The sequence below is a fragment of the Ovis aries genome, chromosome 2, assembly GCF_016772045.2.
Source record: "Ovis aries strain OAR_USU_Benz2616 breed Rambouillet chromosome 2, ARS-UI_Ramb_v3.0, whole genome shotgun sequence".
Lineage (NCBI taxonomy): Eukaryota > Metazoa > Chordata > Mammalia > Artiodactyla > Bovidae > Ovis > Ovis aries.
In genome coordinates, this window is record NC_056055.1 from 52,428,024 (window position 1) to 52,451,673 (window position 23,650).

Genomic DNA, 23,650 nt, shown 5'->3' on the forward strand with positions numbered 1-23,650 from the left:
CTCTCTCATTTCTCATTTCCTTCCCAGACCAAAAACTTCTACTGCTTTTTTAATAAGAAATTTAGTCATTCCTGGCTATTGCCCTATCCTGATGAGAAAGGGCCTCTGCAGTAGACTGTATCATTGTTCAAAATACTCATGGTCTGCCCCAGCTTCTTCCCTTCTTCCCCTCAACACACAGATACACACACATACACAAGAGGACGGTATGTTCCTCGCTACCTTTTAGAGTCAGGGGCGGCCACGTGACTTGCTTGGATGTTAGCCGTAGGCAGAAATGATAGCGTCACTTCTGAGCAGAGACCTAACCACCAGTTGTGGTTTCCTTCATCTCCTTCTTCCCTTTGTGAGGACATTGCGTGGGTCCTGGAGTGAAGCACAATGAGAAGAAGCACAGCAGACATGTGACGGGAGCAAGATGGAGGTTGGGGGCCTTAGCCTCAGCTGACTGGCAGAACCTCTCAGGCCCTGATTAGCTGGCTCTGTCTCCACAGTGCAAAGTTCACTCTGTTCTAGGATATACCATAGGGCTGAAATATCGGGATGAACCAGTGGGGAGAAGAACTGCCTAACCTATTCCTGGTCTTGGAGTACTTGAAGCTCTCTCAGTCCTGAAGAAGCTGGGGCTGAACCAGTGGGGAAAAGGACTGCCTAATCTACTCCTGGTCTTAGAGTGCCTGAAGCTCTCTGTCCTGAAGAAGCCAGGGTCTTTGTCCTTGACCCTTCTGCCAAGAACATGCCAGGGTCTGTTCTGACCAGCTCTGTCCCAGCTGCTCTGTTTTCCCACTTCTGAAGTAATCACACTCCCATAACTTCTTATTCAGAGCAAAGGACATGGCTCGCTGAAGAGTGATCAGTAGTTTCATTGTAAATGTGCACTTTGCTTAGAAATACACATAATCATATAAAATTATTTTATTAAAATAGAAAAGCTTTCCAGTATATTGCATTGAAGAGATTTATAGCAATTGCAACAAACATGCTACATCAGCACTGAGAAATTCTGAAAGCTTTAAGTGCCCACTTTTAAACAACATTTTGGTATAATAAGCATAACCCTATATCTTTCAGAGGGTACATATATATAACACTGAGAAAACACTTCATGTAAATTCTAAGTTTAGGTGCATATAAACAAGAAGTATTACACTGAATAGCTTATTTAAAACTGTGAAACACATTCAAAGTATTCGATTTCTTAGACAACATGCAAACATTTTAATACTTAGATTGACACTTTTAAATATATAAACCACACTTCTTTATAAATCTGTATCAAAAAAGAAAAACAGAACACTTACCTACATTGTGCATATCACAAAAAACAAATGTATCTTCATGAACGGAAAGTACTGGGTTAACACACATGATTGTCATTTTACAAATATGGCTATTCACCTTCTTCATAATAAAATAGAAAAATCATGTATTATTTACATGAACTACTAATTATTTCACTTTTTGGCAATTACATAAGTAGCAGCAATTGGTTTAAAGGTTAATGTTTAAAAACTCAACATTTAACTTGGATGATACCAAAAGATATACATATGTTAATATAAAAATGCATAATACAAGATGCTTTGATGCAATATAACTTCTCCCTTTCACAGAAGTCACAGACACACTTTAAGAACCACTGAGACTATCACTTAGGTACAATATATCATGTGAGTGCCATTTACTTAGCCTCCTTTTGCTGACTTAACACATTAAATGGATTCTGAATTAGATTTCTATAAATTAAATTTGCCTGATGACTTATATGATAATTCCAAAGATGCCTTATCTTTTTCTCATACTCTAATACAGTGGCTCTTCACTGTGACTCCTCACTTCTAGACAGAGTAGGGAATTATCTGTAAACAAACACACACACACTAGGGGCACCTTAATACCGGAAGAACTCTGAAATGAAGTTTCTGTGATACGAAGTCCATAGCTAAAGTGAGCTGTCTTTCTAAAAAGTGATCATCTCATTTATCAATGATATATAATTTGTTTTGGGTGGGGGACCCATCTAACGAGCAAAATGTAAATTGTAAGGCAGTCAGTGATCCACCAGAAGGAAACATCCTCTTTTCCTTAGTATTTGGAAGAATATATTGTAACACTTGTAGAAACAAGGCAAAATCCTTACTAATACTGGTAATTAAGAAAAATACTGTATGGTGAACAGAGGTTAGAGGTAACAAGTGCTTTGCCTTGGCCACTATTCAACTACAAACCAGCAGTCCTATATGTTTTTTCCAAAGTAAGAAAATTAGATCAAGGACTATTTTGCAGTTTTCATGGGCATCAGTTGTGTCTCCAGACCCTGTGGAAGATGAGGCCCAGGCTGAGGAGGAAGAGGCGGGAGTGATGGGGAGGCCGGGCCCTTGGGGCGGCTGAGGGCATGCTGCTGGAGACCTGCACCTGGGAGATGACCAGGGCAGACAGAGGGACGTGGGCCGCCAGAGTGGGGCTGTCAGAGTTGATAAGAGATTCGATCTTCTCTGCTTCCTTATTGCAGGCCTCAATCTGGGAGAGGATAATCAGATCCTTTTAATATAAGTCACAGAACCCACAAAAAAGGTCAAGTCAGACAAATTCCACATATATCCCAACACACGGAATACGTCTTCTCTTTATCCTTTTTTTTAGCAAAGTAATATTCTAATAAAGTCTTAATTTATTACACAAATAATAACAGCATCAATGGAAATCAAATTTTAAGAAAAAGCTATGACCCACACAGCCGCTGCCCTTTCTTTCCCCACAATCCTGTTCACCCCTTCTTCACGTTTAGACATTATCTTTTCATGCTTAAACAGTCACAGGGACTGGCCTCTCCAGGGCCACCTACACATCAGGAGGAGAAGAGAGCGCTGAGACAGAATGAGCTTCCTCACTGTGGCAGCTTAGAAACCGCTGTATTTACTCCCGTCACTGGGACCTTCCTATGTTGATGCTGAAACTTGTGCCTCCTGAGTGAGGTTCACCTCTAGATTATGAGGAAGAAAACTCGGGGCCCATCAGATCAGTTCTGGTGGGCTCCTCCTCCCCAGTAGGAGCACAGCCCTTGGGAGACAGGCCTGGCCTTGTCACTAAGTGGCTGGCATCTGTCCCTGCCCTCCCTGGGCCTCAACCGTCTCATCTGCAAGATGAGCAGATACCTTTCCTGTCTGCACCTTCTGAGTCACAGCACATGCACTTCCCCGCCTCCCCCTCCCCCGCATTCTGTTGGAAGCCCCTCCCCTGGAGCAGCTCTGTCCTCAGAGCTGCCGAGCTTTCCTCCCAATTCAATGTGACAGGATGGCTGCACGACGCATGCTGACCTCACCTGTAAAGCCTTTGGATGATGGTCCACAGGAATGATAAGGATCACAATTTCTGACTCAATGCTGAAGTACCCAAACACGTCACACTGTGGGACAGACACGTGCATGCGGATCTTCTGAAGTATTTCCAGAACTGTGATTGGCTTTTTGTTTGTAACCTAGAAAGAGAAAACAATTCTATGACCTGAAAAAAGAATTCCTTACTACTGCCTAAGCTTCCTTGTTACCTTGCCTAAAACAAGAAGGCTCTTTTAATCCTAAGTGTGGGGCAGGGTCTTGCTGGATGAATTCTAAAAATCCACAGAACCCATTCCAGTAGGGTTTTTTCTGACTGCTGAGTTTTCTGGCTGACATAAACACTCTCACCAGGAGCACTTTTTAAGGGACAGTTCTGAGTTGGACGCCATGGGGAAATAATTAAAGCCTTCCTGTAAAAATACAGTTGTTTTCATTGAAACAGGTGTAATTTTTTTAGGTAGTGGCAGGTGTTGGTTGCTACACTTCTGCAATCTCATCTTCACAAGAGTAAGCAGCAAAAGTAACGGTACAAAAAAGGAAAAGGGGCAAAACCATCACGGGAAGATGGTCAATTCTGGACATACCCCCAGAGGAATGGGGACCACCTGAGGGCGGGCAACCTTGAAACTATCTGGGAGTCTACCAGCTGCTGGCTGCCTGGCTCTGGCTCCAGCCCTCACTCTGCTCACTGTGCTGGCGGGAGACCTTTTTTAAGCAAGTGCAGGCTACCTGGTTGCAGAGCAAGGTCACTGCACAGCCAGGCTGTACAGGGAAGGAGCACAGGATGGGGAGGCAGATGCCCTGAGCTCAAAGCCCAGTCCTCCTGATTGGGAGCTACTGTATGGCCTTGGGCAAGATGTTCCTCTGCAAATTAGTTTCTTCATCTATGAAAGGGATGACACATTCTGTCTGTATGATTACTGACAAGTTCATTAATAAGGTTTCAATAGTACATGGCACATAAAGCAACTTACCTTAGCAATAGTATCCAGTTTTTCTCTGTCAAACAAAACTCTTAACATTCCAGCACATAATGGGCAACAAGCACCTGTATAACAGAAACCATTCTGTCTGTGTTCAGAATTAGAAATAAAGAAAATTCAAAATAGTTGGTGAAATTACTAGCCCTTCCTTTTGTGCTGGGAAAGTTACCAAAGTCCTTCCTGATGACTGCGCTTTCAGATATCTTCCCTGATCAACTTGGAGTCTAATGATCTACACATCTACCAAAATCCTTCCTCCACTCCTGCTTTCCTGCGCCACTTCTCAGGCGGGGCAGCTGCGGCTGCAGGCAGCACAGGGAGAGCTGGCCTTTCCAGAGACTCGGGGCCTAGACCCTGCCCTACCCAGAGCTCACTGTGTGGTCCCAGGCAAGTGTTTCCTGTCAGCAAAACGCAGGAGCAAGTGTTTCAGAGAGCCCATGGGTGTTTGATTCAAACTGAATTTTAAAAGTTATTTAACTGTTAAAAAAACAATAATAACATGCCAGACCATGGTCTCCAGGAGGAAGGAGGCTTTGTTCGCTCACTGCTGTGCCCCTAGCACCTAGACACTTGTCGAGGACATAGCAGATGCTCAAGAAACATTTGCTGAGTTTCTGGACAGAGGAATGAACTTGTTAGACTCCAGGTAATCTGTTCTGTGCAGACTTGGGATAAAGCCTCTTCTGCTACCTCTGCTTAACCGAAGAGTATGAAACTGAAAGGTAAGCTGTTTGAAAACTGTTACTGCTTATAATAGCCTGTTTGAAACAAGACTTCTTGATTATATGCAACTGAAACAATTCAATTAGATGTTAAGGCCAGTCTAAGACAACAACTATCTTGTTTTTCTCAATTTAAAATGTTTGTGTTCATCAAAAATACTTCAATTGTTCATTAATGTCCAATCATTTATTCATTAACTTTATAACAGGCAAACATTATGCCTTTGAACTAATAACCATAATTCTAACAGTTAAATATTGCTGTTTATCTATTGGTGCTTGAGGTAAGACTGAAATAAGTTTTCCATATTGTTTTAAAACCACTAGACCAGATGATGTCTAAGATAGATCCACTACTTATTACGGTCGGCCCAGAGAAATGCATCCAATCAGCATTAGGAGGAGTCAAGACTTTCTGAGAAGTTTAAACACACTTAAGTCAGCTTTATTCTTAGTGACTCACTCTCTGAAGACAGATAAGCAAATCCTCCCAATCCCGCCCCTGCCCCACCCCCGGCACTGCCAGCCTACCAGGTGGGATGATGGGTTTGCACTCAGTCGCTAAGAGTGAAGGACACTTCACAGCAGCACACTCAGCCACAGAACTGTACTCGGAGAGGACCCCAACAGCCTGGCAGGGCCCATAGTAATCAACGGCCACCCGGTCCGAGTAGGCAGCACACACACTGCTGTAGGTCTCCCCGTTGTGCCCACAGATGAGCTCCGGGGCCCTGCAAAAAGGCTGAGGGCAAGAAAGCATACTTAGCTGTAAACTTCTATGGGGCACTTTTCCTAACCAAGAATAGGTCTCCCTACTTTCAAGAAGGAGAAAAGACAGTATAAATTCTTGGACATTGAAAAGGCTGCTAAACAGGGCGTGGGGTTAGGGGCAACAGGACCATCCCAAGACTGACTGAAGAGACTACTTTTCTCAGCCTCTCAGGGACGTGGGTGTTCATTCTCTGAGAACTGATATGAGATAAAAAGCCTCCCTTCCTCCTGACTTCCACTATTCCAGAAGAGCCTGTTAGAAGAAAACAAGACCAATCTTGATGCAAATTCAGAGGCCTTATCATTTCACACTGCTTCATGGGGTTGCAGAGTCAGACACGACTTAGTGACTGAACAATAGGATAGAGAGGGAAGAGAGGAGAGATGAGGAGAGCAGACGGACTCTGCATCCATGCAGAACATGTAAGAGAAAACCTGAAGCCAGGAAGAGGGACCAACAAGAGGGAATTCAGAGTAAAGGTATCAGTGCACTTAGAACATAAGCTCTAAGGGGAAACAAGCCCAGGGAGAGGAGCTGAAGGGACTTTTCTTCAGTGAAAACCAGGAAAGGAGAAGCCAGCATGTCAGGTGTCAGCCGGCTGTGGGCGGGGATTGCTGGTCCAAGGCTGGGCTTCCTCCAGGCAGACGGCCCAGCACACAGATCACTGGTGTGTCAGTGGGGTTGTCCTCAGGGTTATTTTTTGACATGAATACCAATTTCACAACCCTCAAAGACTAAAGTAAACTGATGAAGACATTAAGTTTTAAAATAAAATAAATTATATATATTAGGTGGGAAGGGGTGGGAAGTGAGAGGGAAGGTCAAGAGACAGGACATATGTATACCCATGGCTGATTCATGTCGATGTATGGCAGAAACCAATACAGAGGTGTAAAGCAATTATCCTTCAATTAAAAGTAAATACAGAAAGAATTATATAAGACAAAGCCTAATTTTTTTTTTTTTTTTTCTTTTGTAACCCCATGGACTGTAGCCTGCCAGGCTGCTCTGTCCATGGAATTTCCCAGGCAAGAATACTGGAGTGGGTTGCCATTTCCTTCTCCGACAAAGCCTAATTTTATAAATTATACTGAGTAAATATAAAATTCTAAATAAATCTAAAAAATATCTAAAAAAAAAGACATTAAATTTTAGAGAAGTTTTCAGTCAGTTTTCAGGACCTTGGGTAGATCTTCAGTGGAAAGAGTGGGGGAAAACTCTTTTCTTGGTTGTTTTCCCTCACATTCTTCTTGGGCTGTTTTCTTTCTTTTTTATTAGTTTTGTTTGTGCGGTTTTCTAACGAAACAGTTCTGGGCCCACAGAACTAGGGGAAGTGAAGATGCTGCTGACTCATGCCAGGGGTGCAAGGCTTTAAATTCTTTTCTAGTGGTTGGTGTCAAGAAGCCTCTCTTTTTGCTCTGTACACTAGAGGTGCAAAGGGTCATGAGCAAGGGGGCCCTCCAGTGTTAGGAGGAAAAGCCAGCCTGAAATGGTTCATTTTTGATAGAGGACTGAGTGCTCTCGACTTGATGGGATTCACAGAAGACCCTCAATGGGGGTCTCACTGCTGATTCACATGTAAAAGATCATAAGCTGATTTCATGCTCAGTGTACTTGGGCTTGTCAGGCCAACAGTAGTACCTGGCACGGGCCTTTGTATAAGAGGCTTTTCCCTCTCTGGTACAAAGTGCAGAGATTGCTGTGCTCCATGTGGTTTGTATCACAAACAGGATCTCGGACCTGGTCACAGGTGAGCTGTCTTGGCAAACACTCATATTGGCTACATCCAAATTTATCAAATGTCGTCAGGCAGACTTGTGGTTTGGGTATGCATCTGAAAAACACAAATGCAGCACCATGAGTCAATGTTGAAAGAGGCTATAGTGGGGCTGGCAGGCAGTGGTGGGGCACGGGAGGCTGAAGAGAAAGTAAGAGAGCAATCAGAAACAGTCCCTGTGCCTGAGAGCTTATGGAGACTGGGGAGTCCAGCATGCATGTAAAGCAGGCCCTCAGGTAGAAAACCACATGCCAAATGCTCACGAGAATGAGTCATTCTGATTGGGGAGCCTGGAGAAAGCTCATGGAGGAGGTGGAGCCCCGAGGATGAAGGCCTGCCAGTCAGAGGGAGTAGCAGAGCAAGCATGTGATGCCCCAGACCCTGTGGTGCTGGGGGAGAGGGCAGGGGGCCCTGAGGGCAGAAGCGAAGGGTGCTCGGGGTGGAAGAGGCATGATACGAGACCACCAGACAGGTCAGGGTCCAATGCTAGAGGCATTCTTATCAATAATAAATGAAGCATTTTTCAGGGACTTAATTATCAGCTTGGCTAATATGAGTCTATCTTAAGAGAAAACTTCACAGCATATGCTGAAAATTTCAGGCTTCTGTGTTTATAAGGCTGAGGACCTGATGCTGGCTGGTTGTGAATCACTGAGAGAATGCCACCCCATGAAGCTGGGTTTTCCTAGTAATACCCGGATCTGGCTTCATTCTCAATCTCTGAACTTCTTCAGAGGGGGTAGGGAGGATGGTTCTTTTCTTCTTTAGACTTCTTTGCCTCTCTCATTTCTATAAAGGGTATTTATAATTTTCTATAAGAAGACAAGACCTAAGAAAATGTTTAACTTTTACGGGGTATTTAAAATAATAGGATACACAAATATTCATCTATAACATAAAAGGGGAAGAATATATTAGTTAACATCATATAATTTCAAAGGAAATTACTTCTTTTTACACGAAATTACCACCTATGGCTACCTTTTCTGATGAGATTTAAAATTAGTATGTATGTAAAGACAAATTAAGAAAACAATCCAATTTATAAGCACAAATAACTAAGGAAAACTGTAAGACACTGATAAAATAAACTGAAGACAACACAAACAGGTGAAAGGATATATTATGCTCATGGATTAGAAGAACTATTGTTAAAAATGACAGTTACCCAAGGTAATCTATAGATCCAATGCACTCCCTATCAAATACAAATAGCATTTTTCATAGAACTAGAACAAATAATTATAAAATTTGTATGGAAAAACAAAAGTTCCTGAATAGCCAAAACAATCTTGAGAAAGAAGAAAAGAGCCCTCCCTGATTTCAAACTATACTACATAGCTATAGCCATCAAACCATATGGTACTAGCACAAAAACAGACACATAGATCAACGAACAAAACAGAGAGTCCAGAAATAAACCCACATTTTTATGGGCACTTAATCTATGACAAAGGAGGCAAGAATATACAATGGGTAAGAGATAGTCTGTTCAATAAATTGTGTTGGGAAAACTGGACAACTACATGTAAAAGAATCAAACTGGACCACTTTCTCACACCATACACAAATATAAATTCAAAATGGATTGATGACTTAAATGTAAAACCTGAAACCATAACACTTCTAGAAGAAAACACAGGCAGTATGCTCCCTGACATTAGTCTTAGTAATATTTTTTAGGTATGTCTCCTCAGGCAAGGGAAACAAGAGCAAATATAAACAAACGTTGACTACATCAAACTAAAAAGCTTTTGCACAGCAGAGAAAACCATCAACAAAATGAAAAGGCTGCCTACTGAATGGGAGAACATATTTGCAAAAGATATATGTGGTAAGGGGTTAATATCCTAAATATGCAAAGAACTCAACATCAAAACAAGCAAGCAAGCAAACATACATACAAAAAAACCCCTAACCCTAAACAACCAATCAAGCCATGGGCAGAGGATGTGAAGAGACATTTTCCCAAAGAAGACATACAGATGGCTAAAAGGCACAGGAAAAGATGCTCAACATCCTTAGTAACCAGGGAAATGCAAATCAGAATCACAATGAGACATCACCTCATACCTGTCAGAATGACTATTATCCAAAAGACAACAAATAAGTCTTGATGAAGATGTGGAGAAAAGGAAACCCTTCTGCGTGCATGTGATGGATGCCACCCATGTACACACACAGGATGGAATATTATTCAGTTATAGAAAAGAATGAAATCTTGTTACAACATGGATGGACCTAGAGAGTGCTATGCTAAAGTGAAATAAGACAGAAAGAGAAAGACAGATTTCAGTTATATGTGGACTATAAAAAATGAAACGAACAAACATAGTAAAGGAATGTATCTATGAGTAGATGCAGAGAACAAACAGGTGATTGCCAGAGGGGAGGAGAGTGGGGAGAGGAGAGAAATTGGTGTGGAAGACCAAGACGTACAAAATTCCAGTTGCACAATAAATGAATCATAGGTATGAAATGTACAGTATGGAAAACAGAGTTGATAATTATGTAATATCCTTATATGGTGAAAGACAGTAACTAAACTTACTTCAAAATGTATAGAAATACTGAATCACTATGTTTATACCAGGAACTAACACAGAGTTGTAGGTCAATTACACTTTAAAACAGACAAACTCATAGGAAAAGATCAGATATGTGGTTGTCAGAGACAAAGGGTGAGGGGAGGGAGACTTAGATGAAGGTAGTCAGAACCAGACATGGAACAACAGACTGGCTCCAAATTGGGAAAGGAGTACGTCAGGCTATATATTGTTACCCTGTATATTTAACTTAAATGCAGAGTACATCATGAGAAATGCCGGACTATATGAAGCACAAGCTGGAATCAAGACTGAGGTTAAAGCGTTTGCCTCCAATCCGGGAGACCTGGGTTCGATCCCTGGGTCGGGAAGATCCCCTGGCAAAGGAAATGGCAACCCACTCCAGTATTCTTGCCTGAAGAATCCCATGGACTGAGGAGCCTGGTGGGCTGCAGTCCACGGGGTCGCAAAGAGTCGGACACAACTGAGTGACTTTACTTACTCAGATATACAGATGAAATCACCCTTAGGGAAGAAAGTAAAGAGAAACTAAAGAGCCTCCTGATGAAAGTGAAAGAGGAGTGGAAAAAGTTGGCTTAAAACTCAACATTCAGAAAACAAAGAAGATCATGGCAACTGGCCCCATCACTTCATGGCAAATAGATGGGGAAACAATGTAAACAGTGACAGACTTTATTTTTTTGGCTCCAAAATCACTGCAGATGGTGACTGCAGCCATGAAATTAAAAGACGCTTGCTCCTTGGAAGAAAACCTATGACCAACCACAGAATATTAAGCAGAGACATTACTTTGCCAACAAAAGTCTGTCTAGTCAAAGCTATGGTTTTTCCAGCAGTCATGTATGGATGTGGGATTTGGACCATAAAGAAAGCTAAGTGCTGAAGAATTGATGCTTTTGAACTGTGCTGTTGGAGGAGACTCTTGAGAGTCCCTTGGACTGCAAGGAGATCCAACCAGTCAATCCTAAAGAAAATCAGTCCTTAATATTCATTGAAAGAACTGATGTGATGAAACGACTCATTGGAAAAGACCCTGATTCCGGGGAAGATTGAAGACAGGAGGAGAAGGGGACAACAGAGGATGAGATGGTTGCATGGCATCACCAACTCAATGGACATGAGTTTGAGAAAGCTCCGGGAGTTGGTGCCAATTGGACAGGGAAGCCTGGCATGCTGGCAGTCCATGGGGTGGCAGAGTCGGACATGACTGAATGACTGAACTGAACTGAACTGAGTCAAAAGATAACAAACTTCTAGTTATAACATAGTGATGTAATGTACAACATGATAAATATAATTAACACTGCTGAGAGTTACATATGGAAGTTATTAAGAGACTAAATCCCAAGAGCTTTTAGCACCAAGAAGAAATTTTTTTTCTATTTCTTCAAGATGATAGATGTTCACTAAACTTACTGTGGTAGTTATTTCATGATGCATGTAAATCAAATCATTGTGCTGTACACCTTAAACTTATACAGGGCTACATGTCAAGTCTATCTCAAAAAAACTAGAAGAAAGAAATTGGAATGCACTGTTATAATTTTATAGAAATTTAAGGCATTTGAAGAGAAATGAAAAAGAAGATTAGAACTTCACTATCTATTAACATGAAGGAATGAGGACAAAGAATATCACGAGGAATTTGGTAATTTTGGAAGGAAAAACATTACTAATTTGAATACACAGAAATAAGAGGATCAACAGGAAAGGCTGAGAATCAAGGAGGGGGCAACAAATTACAATAAACACTATCAGGGCAGGGACTTGATCTTGTCGACTACTGTGTCTTAGTGTTTAGAAAGACCAGTACAATAGGAGATACTTGCTGAATGAATATGACTTCATTTATTTTCAAATTTCTATTTTTTAAACAACTATTTTTTGAACAGATAATACAAGCCCATGGAGAAAATGAAAAGACAAAACTGTATATAATGAAAAGTAAGTCTCCTGCCTATTCTTTGTATCCCAGCCACCCTCCCTGGAGGTAATCACTTATTACCAACTTCTTATTCATTCTTCCAGAGATATTTTATATAAGAACAAGCATTTATACACGCTGATTCAAAGAGCATGTACACTTAAAATTTTGATATGCTTGGCCAAACTGCCCTCCATAGAGGAGGTACCAGTCTTTGCCCCAATCCTCTCTTGTATGGGAGTACCTGTTTCCCTATATTTTGTTATCAAACTTTTTTATCTTTACCAATCTGGTAGATGGAAAATGGTACACAACTGTAGTTTTAATTTATATTTCTCTTAATATGAGAGAGGTTAAGCATTGTGGTAGATTGGCTAGAGCTCATTCATCAAATTCATTTAATTTTCTTCCTGGGCATACATCTGGATTATATTTCCCCAGTCTCCCTGGAAGTGTTGGCCAAATGAATAAGTTCTAGACAATGGAATGTGGCTAGAAGTAGAGATGAATTTAAACTGGCCTATAAAAGCTTTTCAGGAGCAACCTCCATCATCTCCCTTCTCTTATTTGCCTGACAGAGGAGGACTAGAGGCTATAGGAGCTGGCTGAGTTGCTAGATGGAAAGATCCTAAGTTTCTGAATCACATGTGGAAAGGCACCTGCTGACAATCCAAATGGACTGTATTTGAACTGCCACCACGTAGAAGTACTGATATTTGGGGATTTGTATACAGTAGCTAGAGTTACTCCCCCCAACTAATAAAAGCATCTTTTTAAGTGTTTAAGAAGCATTTGTATTTCTTTTCCTATGTTTATGTCCTTGGTCCATTTTCCACTGGTTATAGATCTTTGTCTATTTTTATTAATATATTAAGTTGTTCATCTTTTTCATATTGATTTGTAGGGGTTCTTTATATTATCAGAGATTGTACTGAAATCCTTTTCTCTTAAGATTCCTCTTAGTTTTTCATTTGTTACCATGCAGAAAAACTTCATTTTCATGTAGTTGTATTTTTCAAACTGTTCTTTTATATTGATTTTGTATTATTCCCAGCCAGGCCTTCCCATTTTTGAGATTTGTGGTTTTATTATAAAAGCAAGTCAATCTTATTCAGAAAGGTTACCAAATAGAAGGAAGCAGATAAACAGATACCAAAACAACTCTCAATTCTACATCCCGACACAACTATATTATACTTCTGATTTATTTATCATGTTTTCTTATGTATAACACTCTATCTTCTTTGCAGAACAACTCTTTGGGCTTAGTTTTCATGAAGTAAACTTTGCTAGACAGGGACCAATTCTCTTTGGTAAAAGAGAATTTAAATTTGTTAAAATAAATTTAACACAAGAGAAAATTTTTCTTTCTCTCCCTTCATACTGCACCAAGGTTTTCGGGATGGAGAAGCAATTGCTTATTCTCCACAAAACCTTCAAAAGGCAAGGACTGTGGTGCTGGGACGTGTCTTACTCAGCTCTCTGAGGCAGTCAGTGAAAACTTCAATTCCAGAAGCTTGAAACCTAAGAGAATCAGCAGTACCCTTCACCTGCGACCATCACAAGCAGAAATCCATCATTAAGGTGACGTCAACTGCACTCTGAGCTCCTGAGGAAGCAACAGAGAGAGGAGTCCCTAAACAAATAACTTCATAAAATACTGAAAGTGCACTTCCAGAGATTTCTCATGTTTGATCTGTACAGCGGAGGCAGGTTTTAAGTAGACTATTTTCTATTACTACCAGGCATCAGTAGCTAATAATAAGAATGCATCCATTTCTCTTAGCTGCCGCTTCTCCTTGCCTCACACTTTGTTTCTGTCTTACAGAACTGGTCTAGCTTCTGGCATACACCATGCTCTCTCATTAGCAGCCAAGAGATTTGCTCTGGTCACTCCCTCTGCCTTCATGAATACCACTTTTCCTCTACCATAAACCTTGCTGGCAGTCTCCTCGTTTTCCCAGCTAACTACCACATGCTCTAGAGGCTTTCTCAGGTTCCTCCAGGCTGTGTCAACTGCTTGACCTCTGGGCCCCCAATCACAGCATATCACCAAGCAGCTTTACCTGGATCTTTCCCTCGAGACTCTAACTTCTCAGGGGAGAGAGTATCTTAATTCATCTTTGTATTTTTACTGTCTGGTATAGAGAAACCTTCAGTTGAAAAAGACAAGGAGGCATTTGACTTACCTTTGGTTTTTTGGGCAGGGATTAGGAGTACATGGATCCTTTGAGATGCATGATCCAAACTCAAACTGATGGTCCTGGAGCCCCACACAGCGAGCAATGCAGGCGCTGGGGTAAGTGCGTCCATTCTGCCCACAAACGGGGACAAACTGATCTGCACAGTTGCAGGGCAGACCTGGAGGGGGAGAGCACCTCAGCGATTGCTCTTGTATGGCCCCTTCCTCTGTTTTCTAATTAAGGTAAACCACTAACAAGCAGCCAGAGGTCTCAGGTTAAAACAGAATTTAACATTAGGTCAGGGGGGTTGGGGGAGGAGGGGGAGCTGTATGGAAGGGGGGATATCCTCTCATCTCTGTTTTTAAAGGTGGGAAGGTTCTGAAAAGCCATTTGTCTGCACAACGACTTTCCTTTGTTCCATTTATTGCCTGCTAACTGAGGGCTTCCAGATCTTGATCCCAGGGGTAGAGATCCTTGCAAACTAAACTATGGGTAGGAAAGGTAAAGAACATTTCTCCCAATCTGATATACAGAATCTGGGATTTAGATGTTTGATTCTGGTTTAGGGGATTTCCAGAATGTTCAAGGATAATACCAAAAGACAAGACAAAGAATGAAGGTTGTAAATGCCTCACATAAGTTCTTTCCACCTCCTTAGGGAGGCGGGAAGAACAAGAAGTTAGTAACTTGGGTAGTTATTGTAACTTAAAACTTAAGAATTTTTATGAACATCTCCTTCTGAGTCCTGTGTGGACTGGGGCCCTATCTGAGTCCCCCCAAATGTGTATACTTTGTGGCCAGTAAAATCTCCTTAGAATCTGCTAGCTAAATAGTCTTTATTTATTTTTTTTTTTGTCTGTGCTGCATGCCTTATGGGATTTTAGTTCCTCGACCAGGGATAGAACCCAGGCCCTCAATAGTGAAAGTGTGGAGTCCTAACCACTGGACTACCAGGGAAATCCCATTAAATACTCATTAATGTAACTTATTCCAGGACATGAGGGGCTACACACTACAGGGAAAGAGGGTCCTGCTAGTTGTAAACTTCAACTTCTAAAAACATTGTTATGTAAATAAATAAGTAAAAGTCTTCCTTGTAAATCTTTAGTTCATTTCTCATCCCACATCATTTTTCAGTTTCTCTAGGCAAAATGAATTGTCCTCATCAGAGCACAGCAGATAAAGGATAAAAACAAACAACAAGACAATAAAAATAGACAACAACAAGACAATAAAGTAGCAAACCCTGGTTCTCATTAGGGTGGATAGAGGATGGGTTGGAGCTGGTCCTGCCTCTACTTCCCCATCAGTCTGAGTTCACTTCTTGTTTCTGATCTCCCTTTTATTTCCAGTGTGCTGGAGATACAAGGTTGGTAAATCCTATTCTGTTCTCTTCCTACCCTATTCCACGTGTAATACCAACTCAGAGTCAAGCTGCTGCTGCAACAGCAAGAAATAGTTTAAGGGCAACTACCTAACTCCTCTTTGCCCAGAACCAGATTTGGGAAAAAAGCAGATACCAGTGAATACTGGCAACTATGCTTCCCTGAGGGGCTTCCCTGATGGCTCCCATGGTAAAGCGTTTGCCTGCAGTGCGAGAGACCCGGGTTCGATTCCTGGGTTGGGAAGATCCCCTGGAGAAGGAAATGGCAATCCACTCCAGCACTCTTGCCTGGAAAATCCCATGGACAGAGGAGCCTGATAGGCTACAGTCCATGGGGTCACAAAGAGTCGGACACAACTGAGCGACTTCACTTTCACTTTCAGTGAATACTGGCAACTATGCTCTTGTTGTTGACAACTGGAGTTTCTACTCAAGAAAAGAGCATCTCATCTCACTAACCTTGTCACTTACTGTGGCTGATGTGAGCGTAATACCAGAAGCATAACTGTTCATAAAAATTAAGTTTCAAAATTACAATAATTTCCCAAGTTACTTCCCTGTTTTCCCCCCTCCCTAAGGAGATACGAATGGAAGGAAGCTATGTAAGGTGTTTACAACCTTTGTCTTTGTCTTGCTATTGTTATCACCCTTCAACATTCCAGAAAACTCCCAGACTTGACATATCTAAATTCTAGATTTTATATCTAGATTGGGAGAAATAGTCTTTACTTTTTCTTCCAGTAGCTGTGTTTATAGAGGTCCCTGCCTATATGAATCCAGTAAGCCACAGTAGGACAAGGAAGAACATGGTTAAAAAAAAACAAACACAGAAGCAAATTTACAAAATACATGGACACTTTAGACTATAATGGTAGGGGTAAATGGGTATTTCAGCAGGTGGAAAACTTCCATTTAACTAAAACTATACAATCACTGGCCCCGTTCTTTTTGACTTATGGAATTCCAAAAGGACCTTAAGAAACCACTTACTTTAATGCCTTCAATTTATAGAGGAGGAAGTGATCCAGAGAGCAAAGTACCTTGCTCTCAGGTTACGTATTTACTTTACTGTGCACATTTGCAGTTAATGAGATGCTGCCTTCAAGGGAGAATGGGTACAGAGGATGAGGAAAGCTGCTGGATGACCACGGTTACCTGTGAAGGTACGACGGTCATCTTCTGAGCTGTGCTCACTGAGACACAGGCGGGTAGAACACACCAAATTGCCAGCAAAACAAGAACAGATATTGCAGTCAACATTAAAGGAAGTTCCATGACCTAAGAGAAAGAGAAATAAAATACTGATCTGTGTCATAAATTTATAAATAAATCACAAATAAAATATTACATAGTTTTAAAATAGAAATTCTTGAAAGATGATTTCTGAATATATAAACTAGGGAATTAAACTTGTAATACTGATATTTTCATATTGACCTCCCACCATATCCCCTCCAAACCCCTAATATGCTCATCTCATTAGACTGCTTCAAATTCTCTCCTATCTTACCATGTAAAACATGACTTCAATTCCTCGTCCCAGGTTCTTTTGCACAGAAAAGGTATTTAGTCAGTGAAAGTTTATGGAAAGAATGAGTTTATCTTCCGAAGTTTTCTGTGATTCAAGGTATCTATGTTACATTTTAGCTAATTAGCATATGGACTAAGCAATGAATACCTGACTTGCTGGTCTAAGCAGAAATTTGCAAGCTCTTTTTAGACAAAAGTACTCTTCTTAAAGTAAGATCTCACACAGAAGAGTGGAACAAGAGGCATATAAAAGCTGAACTACTCTAGTTGATGGGTAGGAGGATGGATGTAGAGGTAGCAGAATGAGCAGGTGGGGTGGGGAGCACATTCTCAAAAGTGGCATTTTTTTTTCACAGTTTTTGAGGTTATATATTGATATGAAGAGTTATTAAAGGCTATAAGCAAAAGATGGTTTAAGGAAGCAATGAGAAAGCAAGACCCTCAGACTTCTAGAGAAGGTGATCAAACAGGGAAGTACTCTTAATGTGCTCTCCCTTAACCCCTATCCAACAGTGTAGTTCCCATCCCTTTGCTTTCCATGATATCAACCTCTGGGTTTTACTTCGGGGAAAAGGGCAAAGCAGAGAACAACTATTGAGAAAGGGGTGGGAAGGAGCAGACCTGTGTCCTTGCCTGTGGAGGGCAAGGGCTTTGTTGTCAAATAGGCCTAGGACTGAATTCTGCTTTGGTCATTTACTAGCTGGGTGACCTCTCTAAGCATCAGCTTCCTTACATAGTACCCGTATCAAACAACTGGGAGGATTTAACGAGATAACACAGGCCAAGACTTAGCACAGTATTAGCACACAGTTAAGAGTTCAGTAAGTGTTAGTTACTATCAGCTGTTAGTAGTCCCTTCTTGATGAGGCTTCTAAGAGGGTTCCTTAGAAGTCCTTGTGTTCCATAGAGTTTGAAGTATTCTTCCCTAGAATATCTGATTTGTAGACTTTTACTCTCTGGTGAGAACCCATCCAATGTTCTCCCTACCAAGTTAATACAACTAATCTTGTGCTAAAAACAAAACAAAAAAACCCCCAAAACAGTTCAAGACTCACTTTTTCTTTTTCCTCCAACAATACAAGACTTCTGAAGGTCTATACAGTGCATCTCTATACAGTTTTCTAAGAGTCCACTTTGCCCACATGAGCAAATTTTATAACAACCAACTTCCCCTGCAGATGATGGCACCTGGATCAGTGTCCCTTGACGGACAATAAAATCAGATGCTTCTCCCAATTTGCAGCCTGTAGGGACAAAAATGAGCTGAGAGAGCTGGTACTGTTCCCTGATATTGTTTTGTGATATCAGATACACTTCACATAGTTTTATAGATACTGTGTGGCCACTAAAGATTACATAATAGAACTTTCACTAAACTAGGGAATTGCTTTGGTTCACTGGCCACAAACAAACAAAAATTCCATGTTCGGTCTGTGAAGTGGTAGTGATTAAAGGACACATACCCCAAAGTTAGCAACAGTTCTTACAAAAATGCTGTAAGTTAAGTAGTTCTTAAAAATTTTTTAGGCTTATCAAATATATTTTAAAATCACAGATATTTTTTTAAATGTAACATGGCAACTGAGAGTAATTTTAGAATAAGCTGGTCAGAAAACTTTTAGTGATGGAATAAAGACACATCATAAATTCAAAGAAAAGTGAATACTTGATTGGACTTCAGGAAAACCCATTTACTTTTAATTTTAACAAGATTTATTATGATGCTATAGTGGATGTAGTATTATACAAATATTACAAATGGCCCTTTGAGATATGCTTATTTAGTATTTTTTTCCTTTTTACTTCCCATGTTTAAAAACTAGCCCAAGGTTCTTTTTTCCTTTGGTTGTCAAGAACCTTATGACTCATTATGAGAATCTGGTTTTGAAAGTGAAATAAGTTTACAATCTAAATGACTACTGAAAATTATTTTTTTGTCTTCCTCTGCTTACATAAATAATACATGTTTATTTGAAAAGCATAATTTAGAAAATAATCTTATTCCAAAGATAACTGCTATAAAGAAACAATAGCAGCACATACCCTTGCCCATCCCACACCCTACCCCACCTCTTACCCTGAACACAAGAGTATGGAAGGCAGGGATCACCAGATGGACACCCTTTCCGGTTTACCTCACAGAGCTCATTAGCAGGGCAAGGGTTTGGGTTACAAGGATGAGTCACCTCTTCTACAATGTTACCTAAAGAACTTGGCCCTGAAAATAAAAAAACAGATCAGTTTAAACACCCAAGAGAGTAGAAGAGGTCTGTAAATTGTCTGAATTAATGACATCTGAAACAAATGGACAGCTCATGAGGTCTATATAGGCAAAGCTATAGTTTTTCTAGTAGTCATGCACTGATGTGAGAGTTGGACCACAAAGAAGGCTGAGCACCAAAGAATTGATGCTTTCAAACTGTGGTGCTGGACGAGACTCTTGAGGGTCCCTTGGTCAACAAGGAAATCCAATCAGTCAATCCTAAAGTAAATCAACCCTGAATATTCATTGGAAGGACTGATGCTGAAGCTGAAGCTCCAGTGCTTTGGTCATCTGATGTGAACAGCTGATTCAACAGAAAAGACACTGATGCTGGGAAGATAGAGGGCAGGAGCAGAAGTGGGTGGCAGAGGATGAGATGGTTGGTTGGCATCATTGACTCAATAAACATGAGTTTAAGCAAACTCTGAGAGATAGTGAAGGACAGGGAAGCCTGGCATGCTGCAGTCCATGGGGTGGCAAAGAACTGGACACGACTGAGGGACTGAACAACAACATGAAGTATGGTTCAAGTGAGTTATTGAAATAGATTTCCTGATCAACTGTGCATTGAGCATAAACAAACATTCATTCATCTGTTTATTTACTGGGTGCCTAAGATAATGCCTGGCAAGGTTCTAAAGGTTCTGGAGATACAGAAGTGAACAAAAAAGGCAAGTCTCTATAGAGTTTACGTTTTGGTCAGGAAATAAACAATAAATAGACTCTGTGCGTGTGTATGCATGAATATAAGTAAAAAGTCAGATAACAATAAGCAGTATAAAGGGATGGACTATAACATGTATTTTGAATAAGGTGGTCAAATAGATGCTTATGTCTAAGAGGGATAATTTAGCACATTCACCATAAAAAATGATAATTTATTATGGTAAGATGGACCTAAAACCATGATCATATTGGTTAACTTATTAAATAACGACCAAGGAAAAATCTCACTTAATATACAGTCATCCCTCAGTATATGTAGGGGGTTGATTCCAACACTCCCATGGATATCAAATTCTGAGAATGCTCAAGTCCTTTATATAAAATGGTGTAGTATTTGCACATAACCTAAGCACACTCTCCTGCGTACTTTAAATTATCTCCAGATTATTTATAATACCTAATACAATGTAAATACTACATAAATAGTTATAAATAAAATGTAAATGCTATGTAAGTAGTTGCCAGGTATACAACATTCAAATTTTGCTTTTTGGAACTTTCTGGAGTTTTTTTTTCCTGAATATTTTCAATTTGCAAATGCAGAACCTGTGGATATGGAGGGCAAACTCTGTGTGATATTTTAAGAGTATTGAAATGTAAACAAAAGCATTTCTTTAAGTTTCCTCCCACTGAAAATAGTCTCTGTCTACACATATATTTGACTACTCTAATGGCATCCAGGATTATGAATACATTCATTTTGCTTACTTGATTTTGGGCCAGACTTAGACTCTAAGGCTAACAGAGCATAGGGCTTATGGAATTTATCTCATCCAGCCCAATCATTTTATAAATAGGGGAGCTGAGGCTCACAGAAGTCATCTGCTTAAAATCAGAGAGGCCTATGATTCTAGTCAGTCTAATGTTCTCTTTTTTTCTACAATTGTCACTAAGGTTAAGGACATAGTCTGTTTGTCTTGATTAAAATATAGTGGATATTGTGAGCTGCAAATATAGTACCCACTCTTTTCTTTTTACTTACTACCAAGTTGGCAATGGGCCCACAGATAAAAAAATCTTTCCCAGCTTCCCATACAATGAGGGGTGGTTTTCCCTTACACGAGGTAGCTAGAATTAAAATACTCATGTTGTGATGGTAAAGTACAAGAAGTAACCTTGATGACGGAAGCCAAGTACTAAGAATGGTGGAGAAAGAAAAGGGAACCTGGATTCCACTGTAACAGCCCTAGACTATTTATTTCTGGGCTTTCTTTTGCTTCCATCTGTTCTATTATTCGCAGTTGAGCTTATTTTTTTTTTTTTAGTTAATTTAAATTTATTTATTTTAATTGGAGGCTAATTGCTTTACAATATTGTATTGGTTCTGCCACACATCAACATGAATCCGCCACGGGCATACACGTGTTCCCCATCCTGAACCCCCCTCCCACTTCCTTCCCTGTACCATCCCTCTGGGTCATCCCAGTGCACCAGCCCCAAGCATCCTGTATGGAACCTGGACTGGCGATTCATTTCTTATATGATATTATGCATGTTTCAGTGCCATTCTCCCAAATCATCCCACCCTCGCCCTCTCCCACAGAGTCCAAGACTGTTCTATATATCTGTGTCTTTTTTGCTGTCTCACATACAGGGTTATCATTACCATCTTTATAAATTCCATATATATGCATTAGTATACTGTATTGGTGTTTTTCTTTCTGGCTTACTTCACTCTCTATAATAGGCTCCAGTTTCATCCACCTCATTAGAACTGATTCAAATGTATTCTTTTTAATGGCTGAGTAGTACTCCACTGTGTATATGTACCACAGCTTTTTTATCCATTCATCTGCTGATGGACATCTAGGTTGCTTCCATGTCCTAGCTATTCTAAACAGTGCTGCGATGAACATTGGGGTACACGTCTCTTTCAATTCTGGTTTCCTCGGTGTGTATGCCCAGCGGTGGGATTGCTGGGTCATAAGGCAGTTCTATTTCACAGCTGAACTTAATTCTATCTTCACACAGGAAAATAAAGCTAGTTTGAGCCAGCTCACAGCACTAATGCCCCTTAGTGGCAGCCTAAACACTTCTCTTAACTACATGTACTTAGTCTCTCAGTTGTGTCTGACTCTCTGTGACCCCATGGACTTACAGCCCACCAACCCACAGGGATTCTCCAGGCAAGAATACTGGAGTGGGTTGTCAGGCCCTTCTCCAGGAGATCTTCCCAACCCAGGGATCAAACCCTGGTCTCCAGTATTGCAGGCAGACTTTTTACTGAGCCACCAGGGAAGCCCCTTGACTATATAGTGTCTATGAATTTTATTCCCTGGTTTCTACCATATAGTCACCTCCTGCTGGGAAGCTTAGCTCCAGAATCCATCAAGGAGATACAAATTTATTCTTCTAGCTCTTGGTAGGAGTATTTGGTACAGAGAAAAACTCCATTTTCCTGTACTAACCCAGACCATCATTCCTTACTCCCTATTTGGTGGGTAAGTCCAAGCCAATGCCTGGCTCAGTTTCCACTGATATTTAGATGACAAGAAGCTGAAGACTCCCTAGGGGAAATTTTACTTGATCAAATCATGGCAAGGAGACAGCAATGATAAAGAGCTGGTTATCTGAGAATGCTGACACATGACTCATCACTAAAAATTCCTGATTGACAACAGTTCACTACCCACTCAGATTGATAATGATAGTTGCTTCTGTGTACATATTTTAAGATGACAATTCTTTCCTGGGCTGAAAAGGGCAAGCAAATAAGATAAGAGTCTGCAGATGAGATATTATCATTAAACCACATGTTCTCAACAGATAGATGCTCATGCAAAGCAAACATCAAGGGCAGAGAGAGAAGGGAGAAGCCATTAAATTAAAAAAAAAAGTACTTACTGAGGTATGTATCCAAAGGTATGCAATTCTCCAGGTCATCTGTGGGTGACAGAAGCTCACAAATACTTTCAGCTGTGTGGTCTTCAGGGAATTTGTTCTGGTCCCCACATTTCTTGAGAATCTCTACACAATCCGATCTTGAAAAGGAAAATACACACAAATTTAGGATTTGAGGAACCTCCTCACTCCTCAGGTTGCCTAGCCAATATCAATTCTGTTTCAGAAGCTTTTCAGAAAGTGAGTTTTTACAACTCAACAATGTTTCACACTTTGTTAGGTGCATGATAAAAGAACAAGAGTGACAGCAGACCTTAGGTTGAAGAGTAAGTAATGTATTACACTATCAAAGCATCCCTAACTCTCTCTGACCTGAGATCAAAAGCCTTGCTCAAATTTTACACTCATACCTACTGCCACTACTATCAATGTGGTTTTCTACTGTCATTGAAAGGAAATTAACCTAGGCTAGTCTGATGTGCTCTCTGTGAAATCATATTCCTTTCTCTCAGGGCCCATGCATGCTTGCTTCTTCCTTTCTTCTTCCCTCACTCCCCTTCCTGCCTTTCTCTTTTAAAATATCTGTTTATATCAACATTAAAGTGTTTGGCCTAAAACAGTTGGGAAATCCACTACTTTA

The 23,650-nt window shown here is 40.6% G+C and overlaps 1 protein-coding gene across 2 annotated transcripts in view; it reads right to left on the reverse strand.

Moving 5' to 3' along the window:
* Window positions 1-900: 900 nt before the first annotated feature.
* RECK (reversion inducing cysteine rich protein with kazal motifs) overlaps window positions 901-23,650 on the reverse strand; it is an 83,415-nt gene continuing 60,665 nt past the window's right edge. For both annotated transcript variants that reach the window (XM_012121069.5, XM_042243261.2), the window contains 10 exons: window positions 23,014-23,150; window positions 19,258-19,398; window positions 18,236-18,424; window positions 16,806-16,928; window positions 14,273-14,444; window positions 7,457-7,649; window positions 5,575-5,785; window positions 4,313-4,386; window positions 3,323-3,478; window positions 901-2,520 (listed from right to left, as the gene is read on the reverse strand). In XM_012121069.5, the coding sequence (XP_011976459.3) occupies window positions 2,299-2,520; window positions 3,323-3,478; window positions 4,313-4,386; window positions 5,575-5,785; window positions 7,457-7,649; window positions 14,273-14,444; window positions 16,806-16,928; window positions 18,236-18,424; window positions 19,258-19,398; window positions 23,014-23,150 (1,618 nt within the window). In that variant the 3' untranslated portion in view covers window positions 901-2,298. The remainder of the gene's footprint in view (window positions 2,521-3,322; window positions 3,479-4,312; window positions 4,387-5,574; window positions 5,786-7,456; window positions 7,650-14,272; window positions 14,445-16,805; window positions 16,929-18,235; window positions 18,425-19,257; window positions 19,399-23,013; window positions 23,151-23,650) is intronic.